This window comes from Cladophialophora immunda (assembly GCF_000835495.1).
Source record: "Cladophialophora immunda strain CBS 83496 unplaced genomic scaffold supercont1.1, whole genome shotgun sequence".
In the NCBI taxonomy this organism is placed as follows: Eukaryota; Fungi; Ascomycota; class Eurotiomycetes; order Chaetothyriales; family Herpotrichiellaceae; genus Cladophialophora; species Cladophialophora immunda.
Genome location: NW_015622541.1, coordinates 5,144,707 through 5,164,024, shown reverse-complemented (window position 1 = coordinate 5,164,024; position 19,318 = coordinate 5,144,707). Strand labels below are relative to the sequence as shown.

The 19,318-nt window shown below is 52.5% G+C and overlaps 3 protein-coding genes across 3 annotated transcripts; 2 read left to right on the top strand and 1 right to left on the bottom strand.

Annotated features, from left to right (window-relative positions):
• Nucleotides 1-182: 182 nt before the first annotated feature.
• Nucleotides 183-3,206, top strand: PV07_01502 (uncharacterized protein; the record flags this gene model as incomplete). Its single annotated transcript, XM_016388032.1, has 3 exons — nt 183-750; nt 806-1,419; nt 1,473-3,206. The coding sequence occupies 3 exons, from the start codon at nt 183-185 to the stop codon at nt 3,204-3,206; spliced, it is 2,916 nt and encodes a 971-aa protein (XP_016254960.1).
• Nucleotides 3,207-3,239: 33 nt separating this feature from the next.
• PV07_01501 (uncharacterized protein) lies at nt 3,240-5,080 on the bottom strand (the record flags this gene model as incomplete). Its single annotated transcript, XM_016388031.1, has 8 exons — nt 3,240-3,415; nt 3,484-3,682; nt 3,732-4,037; nt 4,096-4,373; nt 4,428-4,651; nt 4,703-4,737; nt 4,784-4,830; nt 4,909-5,080. The coding sequence occupies 8 exons, from the start codon at nt 5,078-5,080 to the stop codon at nt 3,240-3,242; spliced, it is 1,437 nt and encodes a 478-aa protein (XP_016254959.1).
• A 307-nt stretch (nt 5,081-5,387) lies between these two features.
• On the top strand, nt 5,388-8,340 carry PV07_01500 (uncharacterized protein; the record flags this gene model as incomplete). The annotated part of the gene is made up of 2 exons (XM_016388030.1): nt 5,388-5,918; nt 5,968-8,340. 2 exons carry the CDS (start codon nt 5,388-5,390, stop codon nt 8,338-8,340), a joined length of 2,904 nt encoding a protein of 967 aa, XP_016254958.1.
• Between the last annotated feature and the right edge of the window lie 10,978 nt (nt 8,341-19,318).

Here is a 19,318-nt window from a genome sequence, read left to right as displayed (position 1 = left end):
CGCGGCGCATCTCAAAGCTGAGTGTCGTTGGCTAGCCTTATCAACAGCTTAATCATCCCTCACTTTTTCAAGCTTGATCAGGCTGGAGCCTGACTGGCATTCTTCACTTCACACTGTTTGTTCAGCTCAATCCCGTGGGCGATGCTATCCCGAAGTACCTGCCTTAGGGCCCCATCACTGAAATGACCTCCTCCTATCTTGCGATAGATCTCCTTCCGGCCTTCTCTGTGGATGACATTTCCTTCGAAAGCGCTGCTTTGGTGCCGACCGTACCGCCCAAGCAGCCACAGCCGAAGGAGCATTACGATCTCATCTCATTTCTGTCCATTGCTCAGTCCACACGGACAGATTTCCTACCAATCACCTGGCATTCAGCCTTACAGTCTCTGGGAGAAGGTGGCGAGGCTGAGGTCAACCAGTCACTCGTCGATTTGCAGACGAACTTCGCTTTCAAGAGGATCAAAGACAAGGATGCGCCGGAGAAGGGCTTCAGGGCACTGATCTCGGCGCTCCTCATTCTTCAGAATGCCCAAATCCGCAGGCACCCGAACGTGGCCAAGCTCATGGGAGTCTGCTGGGAGGTGGATCAGCAGTCGGGGAACATCTGGCCAGTCTTAGTTTCGGAAAAAGCACCGCTAGGCGATTTGCGGCAATTTCTGGACTCCGAGCAGGGCATCTTGCTGTCTGTTGAGGATAGAATTCAGTTGTGCGTCGGTGTCATGTCGGGGATCCAGGCCCTTCATGCTTCAGGTACGTTCATTGTATAGTGGTAAGATGGAGTGTCCCGCCTGACCTGTATGGCCAGATATAATACACGGAGATATCAAGCCTGAGAATATACTGGTATTCTCTGACTCCGATGGCCAACCAGTCGCACAGGTTGCAGATTTCGGGTATTCCTGCCTCGGAGCAACAAAGGCTGACCTTGTCATTCTACCGGATCCGGGTATCTGGGCAGCTCCAGAATGGCACGATCGACCTATGAGCCTTGCCCACGCTATAAAGGCCGACATATACTCCTTGGGGCTGGTCTTTGTGTTCATCCTTTTCTGTGGATCAACGGTAGGGACCGCAAACAATGATGTAGACGATCCGGATGGCCAGCTCCTCGAAATTCTTCAAATTGGTACCAGTGATTCTACCAGGGCACGAATTTGGCCGTGGAAAAAGGAAGAAAGAATACTTCCTGCAGTGGAGGCCGCTGTTTCGCGTCTGCTATCTCTCGATCAGGCGAAGCGAGCTTTACTGCAGGACTTCTTTGCCGGTGTTTTGGCTTTCAAAACAGATGCGCGGCGACTTGAAAGTCGGAAACTGCTTTCACTCACGTCGCAGTGTGACACTCAGGTCTCCCCCACTCAGGTCGAATTTGATGTCCATCTCGACCCTATACTCTCTGGTAAACTGAGTCGCTCGTTTAAGGTCTGAAATGTTTCCGTGCCTTGGAATACAGCAAATGTCTGATTTGTTGGCAGATGAGTCGTTCCATGCTGCAACTTGCATTTTCAGAGCGCAGCATTCGATGTCAGATCGTTGAGAACTTTGAGCGCGCGGCTACGAACAACACCTGTGAGTTATGTGCCACGGACTGTGCACCTGCTGCGGCATTTCAACTAGCTTTCTGCTATGCTACCGGATTTGGCATTGGTCGAGACGAAAAGACTGCTTCCGAATGGTTACAACATAGCCTGAGAAGTGAGGTCGACCTTGCCCAAGAAATTGAGATGGCAAAGCAAGACCTCTCGGAAGGCTTCTGGCAGGAAGGCAGATTCAAGGAGCTGTGGGGGATAGGACATATCAGAACTATGAGTTTCGCTCAGGCTTATCGGCAGCGAGGCATTTTGGAGGAAGCATTAAATTCACACGCACGAGAAGTCGGCGACGTCGGGGCTACTTTCGGCGACGCGCATCCAGTCTCACTGGCACTCAAATCAACCCTGTCCTCGATTTTGAGAGAGGAACAAAGGTGGCGTGAAGCCGAGAAGATTGAACGGCATATCTTGGAATGCAGGGTCCTCCACTTCGAAAAGGACAATCCGGAAACCCTGACCAGTATGAAGAACATGGTTTCGATATACCGAGGCCTGGGCCGGCTGGAGGATGCCAAGATCATGTCCCAAACACTGATAGCTGCAATGGCTCAGACTCTAGGTACCGAACACTACGATGTTTTGGCGGCCAAGGGGAATCTTGCATCGACATTGCTGGACCTGGGACACTGGAAGGAGGCGGAACAGCTATACCTCGAGATCATTGAGAAAGAGAAGGAGGCATCCGGCGAACAACACGTTGACGCCATCATCACATTGGCGAACCTCGCCATGACATATCGTAAGCAAGGAAGGCTGCAAGCTGCCGAAGAAGCAGCCACAACTGCAGCGACCCTGTTCGAAAAGTTGTTCGATGAGATGCATCCATACACCCTCACCGCGAAGAACAATCTTGCGCTCATATACAAAGAGCAGGGAAAGCTGGCCGAGGCCCAAACTCTGGGACTCAGAGTCTCCAACATGAGAAAATCCCTACTTGGTCCCCGGCACCCGCAGTCGCTCCTAAGCTTATCATTGCTTGCCTCTATCGATCATACCCTCGGGCGATTTGCAGACGCGGAGAAGGCATATGCCGAACTTCTGGCAACGCAGACAGATGACCTGGGCGAGACAAATCCCGAAACCATCAACACGATGTCCGCCCTGGCCGCGGATATCTCTGCTCAAGGTCGCTTCGACGAGGCTGAGGCGCTGGAGTCCCGTGTCGTGGAACTGAGCAAGAGCTCGCTGGGCGAAATGCATCCCGATACCCTGGAGCGAGTCGCGAATCTCGCTTCGACTTTCAAAGATCAGAAGCGGTGGGCGGAAGCAGAGGCACTTGAGGTTGCCACGCTTGCGTCCTTGAGAGAAGTTCTAGGCAACAATCACCCAACCACGCTCATTGTGATGGGAAATCTCGCCTTGACATTGAGAGAATTTGGCAAGTTGCGGGATGCAGAGCAGCTCGCAAGGGAAGCATTGGATGGTATGATTCGAGTGCGCGGGGAAACGCATCCTTCGACGCAGATTCGCATGATTGCCCTTGCGGGCATCCTCGAATCACAGGGGAAGAGCCACGAGGCGGACGAATTGAGGAATAAAATTGTTGCAATCAAGAAGGCCGGTGGCGGAGCTGTTTCTGTGAGCATCATCGGGACGGGACAACGATTGGAATATTGACGACCGAATGGTTTTCCTTAATGCCAAATTCTTCTAATCTTCCGCCAGAGTTCCGTGTTGTCGAACAGCACACTCAGACCCAGTGTGCAGATCGTCAATGCAATGCTCGCCAACACGTAGATCCATATTGAACTGCTCACCACCAGATGTTGCGGTGAATGACCCGCATTCGTGGCCGGGACGTGAATTAGGTCCGTAGAGAACAGTGCCTGAGCCGGGGTAATATGAAGTCAGAAGATGACTTGTTTGAAATTGGTCGAAATCAAAATCGCTATACTTACGGCGATCAAGCTGGCAGGCAGATACATCATGGCCACGAATGTCAAGATCTTGACGGACCGTGAATCTCTGTTTGTCTGCTCGGTCAGTTGGCGCAGGCTGTTGCTCTGATCGTTCGCTGCCTGAGCCATGTTCCGCAGTGCCACGGTGTGGGCGGTCTGCAAGTCTGCTTTGCGATATTCGAGAAGTTTGAGCAGCTGTTGTGGTTTGGTGAGTAGGTGTTTCGTATCGGTTTTCCGGACTTACGAGCTGCGAAGTACCCTCCGCCTGTTCGTGCAGAGCACAAGCCGTCCGCTTGAACCCCATGATTCGCTGTATCTCGACCTCCACGTCTGCTAGTAACTCTTTGGTAGCGTTGGGCTTGCTCGCGGCTGAGGATGGTGCTTCGTGACAGATCTTTTGGATTGTGCGCGCAATGTCGAGGACAGAGTCGAGTATAGTCTGAGCCACGCGGAGATTGTGACACAGCTCTCGGAGTCGCTGACTGTCCTTGAAACCAGTATCATAGTCGACGTCTCTGAACTCCAAGGATGATTTGGTCGCTTTCTCGGTCTACAATCAAATTATTCGGTCAGACGGAGGGATGATCGTGGAATGTCGCCGGACTCACGTAATCTGCGAGAGATCTCCTTGTGTCATTCAGATATGATCTCCAGCCCGATAAATTGGCTCTCAGGATCAGGAGGTGGGCGCTGAGGAAATGGTTCTGTTTGGGGAAGGCTCTCCACAACATGTCTTTACAACGTTGAGACGGCTGGATGAACAGCCATATCGACTGGCCTTCATGATGTGACTGCCTTTGATAGACCATTGTTTGCCTGAGAGACCATGCATTTTTGAGATCTGAGCGGCCGTGCTTGTCGTAGTAACGCAGGAGATAACAAATTTCTACGCTCGCCGTCAGTTTCACTCAGAGGCGGTGGCTGAGACTTGGTCCGTTACCCGAGCTCCATCTCTTCTCAACCCCCGCAGCGTTTTGGACTGGTTGTTCTTTGGTCTTCCAGCTGCACAGGCTGAAGTATGGATCATCTTCTCCCGTGATTTTCGAGCCGAACGCGAAGACACCTTCCAGGACCACAGGTGAGATTTCGTGAGTGTAGAGCAATCGTTGAAGAGTCGCTCGAGATATCTGCAGGTAGCCCCAGGACGAGGGTTGGTGTACGAAGCTGACAATGGGTGAGTTAAATTGAACATCAGGCTGGTCATCTCAGAGATACTAGGTGCAGAATTTGGGATTCAAGTCAAAACTAGGCTGGGCCTGTCAGCAGACCGTAGTGAAGATCCCAGGAGATGCGAACCCAGGAAAATGCTTCCCGTCTGAGTGTGATGCGGTCATGTTCTGGTTCTGTCCGCACTTCAGTAAAATGAATAAGAAAGTTCGGTCGTGGTAGAAGGAAGGGAGAGGAGATCGTTCATCTCTTACCTGTGATCACTTCAGTCGATTTCCACACTTCAATATTGTCTTGGCCTGAAAACAAGCGGGCAGATTCTGCCCGTAAAGTGGCCAAGAGGATCTCTCTGTCTCCTTCGAAAAGTGAAGCAGGAAGGCCACAGGGATACTCTTCGCAAGGGAACTGAGCCGTGGTATTCGCCATCTGGGATTTTTATCGTTGGGTTGACTGGAGCCGGTTCCATCAGGCCAGCGGGCACGCGAGCCTCTTGCATTAGTGCCTAAACCCTTACCCAATAAAGCCTAGCGCAGCCTCTCCGGGTTGCAGGCTGTTCCCACCCCGCCTTCATCACTCCCCGACTCTTCTCCCACACAGTGTCGCTCCATTTTCCATCCTTTCCGTGCTACTCAGTACTGCATGAAGCACTCGCAACGGCAACGTCTCTCGGCAAAAGACCCTCGCCGCTTTCCGTACTGCTTGGCGATAGGCTATCCTCAAACCGGGTTTCAAGATGGCAGTGGCACGCCTCAAGGCGCAAATCCTCCAAGCGAAAATTCACCCGGTCGGTCTGCCATGGAGCGCTTTCATGCCCGAAGGCTCTCTGTCTGCAATCCTCGACATTCAAACCGTGACCGATGCCCTGGCTGATCCCACATTCAACATTCCACCGCACAAGCGTGACGATGCTGCAAATATTGTCGTCGAACAAGGCATGAAAGTCTTCTCAATATTGTTGGAGCTGAATTGCGAGAGATATCTCTCCGATTGCATCGAAAACAATTGCTTGGATTCCAGCCTGACAATATCGGAAACCGTCCTGGCCGACATATTCCCAGAGGTGGCTGCACACTTCTACCGACTTCAATTCCAGTACAAAGCGTATATCCTCCAAAGCAGCACCTTTCACAGGAACCTCCAAGATATGCATGTTCTCCCATACGTTAAGCAGGAAAGGATTGGTGGGGGTGGCTTTTCTACAGTCTACGCAGTTGACATCCATCCTGCTCACCAGCGTCTTGTTCGGCCATCGAAGAATTCAGGGGTTTGTAACTCTTCATAGCACATCGCTTGTCAGCTAACCCTCGTCTCAGGTGGTAAGAGCCGTTAGGAAGGAGCTGGACCCTGATGCACAAGACAAGTCCGCGGAGGCCGAGTTGCTTTTCGTTCTCAGAAGCCTGAGACACCCGAATATCGTTGAGTTATTGACTTGTTACACCCACCATGGCGTTACCAACCTTCTGTTCTTCCCTGCTGATTCGGATCTCCACGTTCTGCTCCTGAGCCCAAGTCGACCTGAACACTTTCAATCTGACTTCACATTCTTCAATGCTATGAAAGGGCTGGTGAGCGGCTTATCGTTCCTCCACAACTTTCGTCCAAGACCAGAGCAATCCAGCGGTTGGAATCAGGCTACCATGCACGGATATCATCACGACATAAAGCCAAGAAATGTCCTGGTTCGTGGGCCTGACTTTATACTGGCTGATTTCGGCACGGCGAAGCTAAAGGACGTGCTGGAAGAGACCAGCACTTGTTGGAAGAACACTACATATGAATATGGTGGTCCCGAATGTAGGGATCCGAAGTCGTGGGTTCACGGTCTCGTGAGCCGAGCCAATGATATATGGTCTTTCAGCTGCGTCTCGGCGGAAGTTGCAGTTTACATGGTCAAAGGAAAGGATGGGGTCTTGGAGTTTCGACAGGCTCGAGTACACAACGGCGAGTATGGACCCGAGCGGTGCTTTCATGATGGAGGTTCATTGAGCCCCGGCACTGACAGCTATCTTCAATCGATTGCGAATGCGGACCACTTTTCCTGCATGGGGGAACTGCTTCAGCTACTGAGGAATGCCTTCCAACCCAAACCTGAGAGTCGTCCCAAGGCAGAAGATATTGAGGTGGAGCTCTCCCGCATCACGATACGCTCCGCTTTGGAAGCTCTGAAAAGAGCTATCGAAGATGATTTGAAATCTGTAGGGTTAGTAGGCAGTGGCGTCTTTTTGACTCGAATTTCCCTGGAATATAACCGTCTGTTGGCATGGGGAGGGAGCCTGGGCCTTATCCCTATTGCGCTGAAACAAAAGGACCTCGACAGCCAAGTTCACACGCATACATCGAACTTTTATGCCACCCTTCAATCTGCTTACAACGCATTCACGGGTGGGCCGCAGTTCGAAAAGCCTGAAGACAACCAAGATTTCAGGCTGAACACGATACGACAAGCCATCGACGATCTCTTGAGGCCTTTATCAGAGCAGACGAGACTCTCAATCGATCAGACATTCTGTGTACTCACGGCGCACAGCCGAACAGCCAGATCTCTGCAAGAAATCGCAACTTCTGATTTCGCTACGCAAGAGGTCAGCGATGTTGGTGCTGTCGCCGCCATGAAATACATGTCTCTACTCTTGCAAAGACAGGAGAATACTTCATTCGACAGTCCCCGTTTGCAATCGTCCTTATTGCGGAAAGACCCCAAACCCACAGACTTAAGCTTCCGTCCCGAAATCTTCTACTACACCTATGGGCACCAAGAGGGTGAAGAGTGGAAAACTCTCGTCGAGAACATTCCCTACTGGGTGAAGAAGATTCCAGACAGCCGCAGTCCAGAGTTCCACAAAGCCATCGAATCCATGTTCCGTCGCGTTTCCGATCTCGTGGCAGTGCTGAGAACACACCCGAGGCCATCCGGACTTCGGGTGCTCGATTGCCTAGGGTCCTGTCACGATGCCAACAAAAAGCGCTTCCAACTGGTTTTTGCATTCCCTGGGAGCGAGACTCTGCCCCTCCGGCTAAATAAACTCTTCCAGCACGGCAGCTCGCGTCTTTTGGCCGCAGGGTTAGGAACGAAGTTGACGCTAGCGAAAACGCTGGTGGCATGCGTCCAGAACATCCACACGATGGGTTGGGTGCATAAGAGCATCTCGTCCCTGAATGTTTTACTCTTTCCAGCCGCTGAAGGTCGTTGGGAAACTATCGATTTCAGCGCCCCTTATCTCGTCGGGTTCGACTACAGCCGCAAGAGCAGAGGGGGCGAGTATACCCAAGGTCCTGTCCTGAACGACTCATTTCTCGAATACTTACACCCAGACTATCGACTCAAGCGCTCTATTGCAAAGCGAGCGCACGACTACTACTCTGTGGGTCTCCTGCTACTGGAGATTGGCCTGTGGTATTCACTCAGCAACATCTATGACAATAAGCAGTTTAGCCAACATTCGCCTGACGAGCTGCGAAAAGAATATATTGGGCTGTGCAATCGCAGTCTTGTAGACGCGATGGGAAAACACTACCAACAAGCGGTTTTGAAATGCCTACATTTTGAGTCTTCCGAGACGGATGACAGCGAGGGAGATGTAGAAGTCGAGCAAGTCCAACGCGACCAGCTGGACTTTCAAAAGGACGTTGCGGACCCATTAAACAAGTGCTTTGAGTGTTGCGAGGCTCTCGGACTCAAGATTTGAGTCCGCCTAAGCTCCGGGCGAGACAATTTCCGCCTGACCGCAAGGTCTACACTCATTGGTATCATCCGCTATCCACAAGGTATACCTCCTAGCCAATTTTAACGTGGGCCGGGTTCAAGTCACTTTCACCTCATCCTCTTCTGCACCGACGCCTGCTGCTCCTGCAATCCTCAGCCCTTGTGGCACGCAACTGCGAGCACGTCCCCCGAGAACAGGTAGTTGACCGACACAATGGAGCCTCAGCATTACTCACCCTTGTCAGCTTCTCTGGAAGGACGAGTCTGTATTCGTCATCAATATGCTGGGAGATAGCACTATCGTTAGTCAATTCCGTTCACAAATTATGGGGCGCGAAGAGGCCAACGACTATCAAGTATTCAGAAAGAGAGAGTGGCGGAAGCCGAAGTGGTTTGCACCGTTCGCTTCTCAAAAGGACAGAGCGCAAACGTACACTAATCTGGAATTTACCTCGTCCGAACAGCCGATTCAGTAGAGCTACCAGAGCTGCGCCATCGATATAGCGAGCGTCGAGAGTTTGGACTTGAGGCATTGTCGAAATTCTGAACGTTCAATTTAGGGATCCAATGCTTTGGTTGACTTGAGAGAAGGAGGCGATAGAGGACGCCGGCGGTGAATGTGGAACGTGAAGTTGCACCATTACATTTTCAACTCGAGGTCCCCAGCTCGCATGGTTGCCTAGTTGCCTTTGCGGCAACCAACAAAATGGTGGAAGCAGGGAACTGTGCATTGACCGCGGTGTGATTGGCAGGCGCCGAGCTCGCCATGCATTGTTCACGAACTGCATGCGGCTGGCGGTTCTAGAACGCATTTGACAGGCCTTCGATTAGGCTGTTCCGCCTTTTTCAGTTGCCTTGTGTCATTCTCCTCCTTCGCTTGCCCACACACTGTCTTATCTTCGGATCAGTTGGAGCTTCGTTTTGATCCTTTTCAAGACCTCGATCTACCGCCGTTGCCATCCGGAGCCCGATTAAGACATGGATTTTTTTCAGCCCTACTATCACTTCTCCCTCGGCAATCTTCCCAGCAGGTCTGCTGTGAGTAAGAAGCTCGGGCGCGAAGGCGACCATACTCACCCACCTCTATTGAGGCTCCTCTCCATCGCAGAAGCTTTGGAAGTGAATGTTCTTCCGCTGACCTGGCGTCCGGCGCTCGAAGGCCTCGGCCGGGGTGCGACCAGCCAAATCAGACAATCACCGCTGAACGCACAGATATCGTTGGCTTTCAAACGTTTCGGCGGTGCCGCGAATGAAATCGGGGATATGGCCGAAGTCGAATGGCGAGCACGCCAGTACGATGCAATCGTCTCCGAGGTGATGGCGCTGAGTACTCCCAAGATCTACGATCACCCGAATATAGCGAATCTCGAAGGGATATGCTGGGAAGTTGAGACGGTCTCGGGTGAAATATGGCCGGTGCTGGCCTTCAGGAAGGCAGAGTGTGGGAGCTTGGACAACTTCCTCTCCTTACCAGATGCGAAAGACATGGACTTTGACGATCTCATCGATATCTGTGGGGAAGTCGCCAAGGGACTTCGGATAATGCATCTGTGCAGTAAGATGCCTAAACCCGATAGGATGATATGAGAGCTAATTGCGCTGAGGCAGATATCGTCCACGGAGACATCAAACCCGAGAATATTCTCGTCTTCAAATCGGTGGATTCGGGAGTGTACGGCATCAAGATTACAGACTTCGGGTACTCGTCCTTTGGAAGCAGTGAGAGCGACGAAGTCAAGTTACCTCTCAGCAGGCCATGGGAGGCACCCGAATACCATGATCGATGGTTTCAACTGAAAGCAGCCAAAATATCGGACGTCTATTCTTTCGGGCTCTTGGCGCTGTGGCTGCTGTTCCGGGACGAGACGCTTATCCTCGACAACGGCATGGAAATCAAGGTCTCCGAAGCATTTGCCGATACCGAGGATTTTGCAATGGCACGCCTTCAGCGTTCCAAACGCGACGGGACATTATTGGATGCGACCCTCAAGCTGACAGCGCAGAAAGCGGACCTCACCGATCGCCAGAGGTTGGTTATTGATCGTTTGTTCTCCTTGTCACTTGAGCGTACTCCACACAAGAGAGCTGCGGACATGCAACCATTTGTGGAGTTGCTATGCAAGAGCGAGAATCTAGAGTACATTTCATCCTGGTCCTTCATCGGTATATTGCTGAATCTAGTAACACAGACCACTCGATACGGAATCCGACATTCCACATTCCACCTTTGAGCAAAATCTGTCGTGGCACGGGAATGTGCAGGTGAGTCCGAAGGAAGCCCTTTGCATCCATTGCTGACTGGGGACAGATCCGCAATTTTTTCTTCGATCTCGACAGCTGCGATTATCGGATTCAAGGATCTCTAGCAAAAGACCTGGAGGAAATGGCTCAAACCCAGGAGTGCCCGACCTGCCAGAACAACGCGGCGTTCCAGCTGGCTTTGTGTTACTCCTTCGGCTTTGGTGTACGGGCACACACCGGTACGTCGGATGAGTGGCTCTCCCGTAGCGGCAAGGAACGAATGGAGTTCGACGCGGTCATAAGTGACATGAGGCACATGGCGGCCCCAACCTCTGCCATACGTCAGATCATCAATCTTGGGTATCAAAGTCAACTCGCAGATGATTACGAGGTGCTGGGAATCTTGGAACCCGCAATCGCAGAGTACCGAGCCATGGCAACGTCCAGGGAGAAAGCGTTCGGTCCGGAGCACTTCTCAACGAGGCGCATGTGGGCGCAGCTGGCGGATCTGTTACAAAGAGCCGATGATCTCACAGAAGCTTCCGAGATCTATCTCCAGCAGCTCTCAGTGCTTGCCCGTGAGCACGGACCGGATCAAGACGCCGGCATCCTGAAGTCAAAGCTGGCACGAACATATGCGGAAATGAAGAAATTTGACGAGGCAGAGAGCATGGCCAGACAGTCTTTCGAAAGCTATAACCCCGAATCAGAGCACGATCACGCCCTGAGACTGGCAGCTTTATGTGATTTGGCGTTTATCGCCTTGGAGTCCGAGCGACACGATATAGCCATCGAACGGGCCGAGAAAACCGTGCAAGAGGGTCAACATTACCTGGGGCAGGCGCATCGAGTTACCCTCCGAGCTAGAGGCATCTTGGCTCTGGCCTACTCCGGGAAAGGTGAGACGCAAAAGGCAGTGGTTCTCATGGAGAGTGTGATAGCTGAGCGGAAGGAGTCTCTCGGTCCAGAGCATCCCGACACGATTAACTTCATAAAACGCATAGGACCGCTTTACGTCGATCTCGGCAATTGGACCAAAGCCAGAGACCGGTTCAAAGAGTTAGTTGACGCTCTCAAGCGAGCAGATCCTCCCGAACTGTCGGAGAAGGAAACGACCGAGGTCTTGGTGGCGCAGAGCAATTACGCTGGAGCGCTTGCTCGGACAGGGGATGCCGACACCGCGGCAACTTTGCTGGAGCAGGTGATTGCGGGCATGTCGAAGTTGTTGGAGCCCGGAGATGTGAAGGTCGTCAGCACCAAGGCCAACTTGGCAATCGCGTATCAATACCAAGGACGGTGGGAAGACGCCGCGCCTCTGCAGCAAGAAGTCGCGACAGATTTCCAACATCGGTTCGGTTTCAGCGATCGCCGAACGTTAATGGCGATGGCTAATCTGAGCGATACCTTGTATACGCGCAAGAAATGGAAGGAAGTTGCTGATCTTAGTATCGAGGAAGGTCGGCTGCGCGAGACAGTCTCGTCCAAACCGAGTGAAGCCATTTTGACTGCGCTATATAAGGCGGCAAGGTCTTGCTTCCGCCTGAACGATTGGCTGCGAGCGGTTCCTCTGCTGGAGAAGGAAGTCCAGACGAGGATTCAATTGTCTGAGATGGAAAGTATCGAAGGTCTCGAAGCTACGGCGCTCCTTGCGCTGGGATACCTACAGCTTGCACGAACCGAAGCAGCTAAGCCCTATATCGGAGACTTCTTTGACTTGTTCCTGCGAATCAACAAGGCTCGGGAGATGCTTGTGGAAATAATCTACGCGCTCGCCACGGCCGCAGAGACCTGCGGTCTGCTCGAGGAGGCGGAAGAGCTGCTTAAACTGGCGGTGTTGATTCGGCGGGCGCTTTCTTCAGCCCCGCGAGAGGATGCGCAGGATAGCCGTGACGAGGAGAGGATCCAGGACTTGAGGCAGAGGCAGAATCGACCGTTGGAGGATGTTCGATTCGACCCGACTGCGATCATTGAACGGACCAGGACATGTTGACGAGGAACACGGCGCTCAAGCTCACCATCCAGCCCAGAGTTTCCAGTTCGAGACAATCCAAACCCTTCGGTGTTTGCGCAGGTTTGGAAATCCGTCGAAAGATGGTCAGCTCATCTAGGACGGGCGATATTCCTGCAGGAGTCTACCTCCGGCGAAGACGATGGCTGGAAACAGGCTTGGAAGTAGGTTCAATTCCGTTTTCAAAGCCCCAAAAAGATTGCCGGGAGATCGTTACTGACAGAGGGTGTCAAGAGATCACTTCAAGCGTGATCTAGAGCCCTATGTTTGCATCTCAGAGGAGTGTAGCTCCAACCTGCAGTACTTCGTATCACTGAGAGACTGGCGGCATCACATGAACAGCCAACACACGCTGGACTGGATTGAGGAGATACACCGACCAGCCACCTGGTTCTGCGAAACCGGCGATCATGACTACCAGCATGACTGAGGCTGAACTACGCAACCACTTACAGGCGGCATATTCAGTTAGGTTTGATTTAGAGCAATGGGACACGATAGCAGAGAGGAATGTTGTGTACGTCTCTCGAAGCCACGACACGTGCCCTCTTTACGGGACCGACGTTACGCGTCTTCCACAGGACATCCCTGGTGTTTGCCAGGGAGATCCCGACGATCAAAGGACTAACCTTGCGGACGCTGGCTTCAGAAGCACGTCAGGTTCAAGTTCCTCGTGGTGTTGGACATCGATTAAATGCCCCCGATCCTCAACGAAACACCATACTTACAGCCATAGCGCTCAGGTTGGCGCCGTCCACAACGACGCAACAGTGGCACTGAAGGACTCCAGCAGTAAATGGATCCGCGCCGGACATAAAGAAAGGGTTGGCGAGGGTGACATACTTTCCTTGTTTTATAATTGGGTGCCTTTGGTGGGATGCCCTCGTCCTGTGGGTTTTACTTCATTTGGTACCATTCAACAGCATAATCGTTTCTCTCATGTCGCATAATAAACTAGCAACGGCTGGCGCAATTCAAAAGAATAGAGGGCTTTGATCCGTTACAACTTTAGCTACTGGGACCTTTCGGCCGACAAAGTATATACTCTTGACCGACTAGTGTTTCCTCGTAACATGCCTTCACCAGCCGGTCTCTTCCCTCGTACTCCCTATTACAGGATAGACTGTCCTATATCCCAAGTCTCTCCTGCACTGCCTCGCGTTCGCACTCCTCTCTATAACCTTCCATAGCCTCCACAGAGCATCAGCGCACAGTTGCAGAGTGCTCTGCAGTGCCCTCGCCAAGGAGAACAGAGCACAGCAGAGCGCTGGGAAAGGTAGACAGCTATATAGAGTCGATCATTAAACCAAGGACTGTTAGGAGTCCTTCGTAGTAAATAATACTGAGCACTACGTTCTAAGTATTACCAAGTTTTCACCCCATCGTTCCGATACATACCAGGCCCGACCTCAAACAGAAGCAAGTATCCCTTGTGCCTACCGTACTGCCCCGTGCCCTACAGCCACGCCCCTGGGTCGTGACACTTCTTCTCTCTTTTCCTTCTCTTTCTCTTTCTCTTTCTCTTTAATGATCAGGTTGTGGAGGCCTCGAGCCGAGAGATGGGCTCTAAATATCGTGTCGGGCAAATTTGGATGACATGCCTTGGGACGTGGTTAGCCGCGAAAATCGGTTTGGAAATGGACATGAGACTTCTCATGGGGTATGACTTACGAATTTTGCGTCCATAAACATAGAGCACAATCGGAATGGGAATGAAGGCAATGCTAAGAAACCCAAGGAGAGAACATCCCCAGTCCAGACCGAGATTGGTAAACATGGCACCTGCAAAGACGGGGAATGCGGCACCCATAGAGGAGCGGGCGAGGTCGTTGCCAGCGAAAACAGATCCAATGTACCTAAGAGATGAATTAGCTTTTCTTTCTTCCGTCTGTCGCAGAGAAGAAAATAAGGCCGGAAACAAAACGTACTTTGGATACGAATCTCCTTGGTAGTTCAGAATTGCATTGAACAACAAGAGGCCACCGAGTGAGAAGAAACTGGATCCGATAATCGGTACGATCCAGTGTATGCTTTCCCGGACGGTCCATCCAAACCAGAACAGACAGATGGGTAGGAGAATGGAGCCGACAATAGCGGGTGGGAGGCGATCTTCAGGCGTGAGAGTACCTGCATCATACTGTTTCTCCTGCACAACATACAAGAAGACAAAGTAACCAGCCATGCAGACGAAGGAACCGATGAGAAGACCCAGGTATGTGAGACCGGAGATTCCGAGGCTCATGTGGTACACACCAAGGAATGCGCCGGGGAAGGCTTCGAACCAGCAGTACAGCACCGCATAAACGAGGCCGATGTAGACGTCGGTCAAGAGGAGGATGGGCTCGCGGAAGGTCAACTTGAAGGGGAGCCAGAGGGCGGCCTTTGCGAGGGTGACTTTGCTCATTTTGGCCACTTCTATCTCGGCCTCAGTGCGGAGTGTTGGGTCATCGAGGGTCTTGCGTAGGCGGTGGGCGCGGTGGTACAGGATGGTTGCCGAGTTGGTCTCCGGTAGACAGAATGCGAGCAACACAAAGCAGAAGGCGTTGAGCCAGATCAACTCCCAGATCGGCCACTTCCAGCCCTTGAATTCCGCTGCAAAGCCTCCGACCAGGGGGCCCAGACAGGGACCGCAGACTGCGAAAATACCCCAGATACCTACACTGTTCAGCCTCGTGAAGTGCTTACACCGGACCCCCAGAGTCCGCGGGTCAGTATGCTTACCAATAGGATACATTCTCTTCTTCTCAGACCAAATATCTGCCATGGTGGCCCCGCCGGTTGCCAACACAGGAGATCCAACGAAGCCCGTCAAGAATCGAAATGCTAGGAGCATGCCGAGATTTTTGGCATACACGACGCCAAAATTGAGGAAGATGAAGCAAAGCACCGATGTGATATAGACTGGCGACCTCCCAATTGGAGGGGCTTCGGTGAAGGGAGCGAGAAACATAGGTCCCATGCCATACCCCAGGACAAAAACTGTCAGGCCCAGCACCGCAGGCACCTCTGCGATACCAAACTGACGTTGAAGGTCAAATATACCCGGTGTATAAATGGCCGAACCAATGTAGATGGTGAAGGTGAGGAAGCACACCTGCGCACTGACGGAACACTTTTTGAAAAAGGACCAATTCTGAGGGTTGGCCGGGTCTTGTTCGTCCAACCAAGTGACGATGTTGTCGTTGTTGTCCGCCTGGGTCTCGAGTTTGGTGAGGTCAGAATCAGGGCCCATCTGGGCCGAGGCGTCTGAGAGTTTGCGAGTGTTGCCTCCCTGCTGGGCCGGGGCGTCTGCAGATGAATTTGGACGGTTCGTGAGAGAAGGAGGGCTGGGTCGTGGTCCCTCAATATCCAATACGTTGGCGTTGCGAGTGGTAGTCCATGTCTGCAAGGACTCTGTGAGACTGAGCTGACTGGTGATGGCGCGGCGGTACTTCTCGGGGTTGACCTCGTCTTCGTATTTGAGCAGCCTGCCTCCCGTGGCCAGGCGGATCAGGAGACCGACAAACGTTTCTCGAAAATTGTCCATTCGTGATGGCTCTTCTCCTCAGGAGGTGGAAGCAAAATGCCTGCCCGAGATAGAGGGAATATTATTTTGCAGATGGTTTTGGGCACTGCTTCCACTGGCAGGGACACCCGTGACGGGGTATTTATGGTGATGGAACGGATTGCAATCCAGAGCAATATAACCACGGCCAGTCGCCGCCATCCTTTGATGAGGGTCCATGTCGCGCCTTGGCAATACATGGATTGTGTACAACGGCGTTCAAACAGCATCCATGAAAAAAGCGCAACGGACACTGTCATTCAATGTCCATGCACGACGACATCAGTGGCCCCTTCTGCTCGAGGAGTCAATAGTGCTTACCCGGCTACCGGTTTGAGGATAGGACTCAATGGAGGCGGCGACGGGAATCTCAGCAAACCCCTTCCCTGACCCTACCCTGTACGTAGTAGATTTAGACGACATCCGCTTGGCCCTGTGATGGAAAGGACCTCCCGTTGGCTTTAACCGTCTCGCCCGCAGGACTTTGAATACGAAATACGCTTTGGTCTGTAATAGGTGAATTGGTGTTTTGGGGTGTTTCAAATGTGGCATTGAGAGATGGGTGTCGATATACTGTATGTCGACACTACGTCGACCCAAATCAAAGGTATCAATTCTTTGGTCTCGCCCATTCGAGAGATTACCAGTAGAAGCTTGATGAGCACTTGCGCTACGACCCAGGAAGTTCCTCCCCTCTCTAGAGTGCCGTCCGCTCAATAATTATTCGGACAGCCTTGGAGAAAGAGGTCATAGCACACACAACTCCGTCGCCCTTGAAGACGGCGCCAGCTAATTTTCGGTCAATCCTTGCTGGCAGTACTCAGTAGTGTGATATCTGCGGAGCCGTCCGCGGTGGGACGGCGCCCCACCGGGCTACTGAGTACGCCGGAAGGCCCGTTGGATGAGCCGCTGATTCGTCTGACCGCGAAAGACCGGCGCCTTAAGAGGGGGAAGTCCAGAAAGCCGGTCAACTCAACAACCATCATAAATACTTGAAGAGAAGCTGGGTACACGTCAAAAGTCTCAGACTATGTCTGAGTGAATCGACATGCGGACATATAGGTTATTAACCTATCTACACTAACTAATTATGGATTAGGTCACACTTGACTTGCCAATGCGACCGCCTGCGCTTGGATTCAAAGCCGGACAGGCTGTTGAAGCGCTCTGCGGCTGAAAGCTTGAGACATCCACGATGTAGACCCTACCGCAGCCTCGTGCTGTATCTACTACCTATTTACGGGGGGTTTTGCAGAACCAATGGGGGTAAGATTGGCCGTGTGCCCCACGAGGCGGAGATCAAAGACCAGATCTGCTCCTTCTAAGGCATCGACATCCCCTTTGTTATCCGGGAATCCCTCGAAGGCCCGGGCGAGTACACCCTCATCGACTATTGTTATATTGACGGCCAAATGAACGAAAGGTTTTGGTAGACGCACGGAACTGCGGAAACGCAGGAGATGTGCTTGGTTTGATTTCCTGGTGAGCTCGAAGCGAGCCACGGTATAGACCAACGACCCTTAGTATCTACTATCTACAATGCACGCTGATTTCTCTCTTTCCTAGCACACGGCATTGGGATATACCTCTTTGAACGATCCTCTTCGACCTAGGTCGTAACATTCCGCGGAGGGCAGCCAGTTTAATGCCACTCCCTTATTGCGTCGTCACCAACCTTAATTCCCTTCCGCGGAAGCACGAGCAAGGAACAGCTTAGAAATCAGTATAGATTCGCGACTACAAACTTTCAACAGGCACATATAACGAGCTAACAGCCCGGATGGACGGTGGGAGTTACCATCTTCCAGACAGAACACTCTCGTCCCTTTCCCGCCGCGCATCTAACACTCACCATGGCGTCCCCTCCTATGAAAAGTTTCGTCTCGTTCACCGAAACATGGCACAATAGACCATACCCGGCCATCCTGCCCACGAGGCCAGAGATTTCAGCAGCTGGGAAGAACGTCGTCATCACGGGCGGAGGGACGGGTATCGGGAAGGCTGCCGCGATTGCCTTTGCCCAAGCCGGCGCCAAATCGATCTCCATCATAGGGCGGAGAGTCGACCGCCTCCAGACGGCTGGGGTGGCCATCAGGGAAGCCAACCCTTCGACCCATGTGGTCTTGCAGATGGGCGACGTCACCGACCGCACGTCCATCGCGGCCGCTCTGGGTGCCATCGTTGCCCAAATCGGCGGCCAGATCGACATCTTCCTGAACAACGCCGGTATGCTCCCTAAGGAGGCTGCGGTCGTCGACTACCCCGAGTCAGAGGTTCGGCGGTCCTTCGAGATCAACCTCATCGGCTCGTTCAATGCCCTGCAGGTGTTTACCCCTCTGGCGGCCCCCAGCGCGAAGCTCCTCAACATAGGCAGCGCCATCAGCCACTGGGCTCCCCTCCCAGAAGTGCCGGGCGTGTGGAGCTACGCGGCTGCCAAAGCGGCGGCGCTGAAGATGATCGAGTATTACGCATCCGAGAACCCGAACATTCACGTCGTGAGCATCCACCCAGGCATCGTGAGCACGGAGATTAACCCGAACATCCCCGTGGGGCCAGACACAGGTAAATCTATGCTCTTCCAATTTTGTGCCATTACATCGATGGATGCGTTGCGTCAGATACTAACACACCTTTACAGTCGAGTTGCCGGCACATTTTCTCGTGTGGATTGCGTCGGACGAGGCTGCATTTCTGAGGAACAAGTTCGTCTGGGCGAATTGGGATGTGGAGGAACTCAAGGCGCGGGCGGAAGAGATCCAGACATCGTCGCTGCTGAGGGTATCGTTGAATGGCGTCGACATGTAATTCGGACCTCGTCGTTGCCCGATACGCTGATAGAGCTTGAGATAGCGAATCGCCGTGAGGGTGGGTTGGGCTGCATTTTGCTTTGCATATAGCTTTCCACCCTAGTGGTTCTGCTATGGGAGAGACCAGAATGTCTAACTAGGAAGGACAAATTATTCGTCGTGGACTCGTGGCCTCCAACAAACACTTCCATTGGACTATTGCCCTGCCTCGTGCCATTACTCCAGGGCAGATTGACAACAACAATATCATGGAAATTACATCGAGCATTGAAAAAATAGTCCAGCGATGAGTTCGGCTTCTTGCAAGAGCTTGCCGCACGGCTAGACGTCTTGGTCACAAAAGGGGACGAAAGGTGCCATC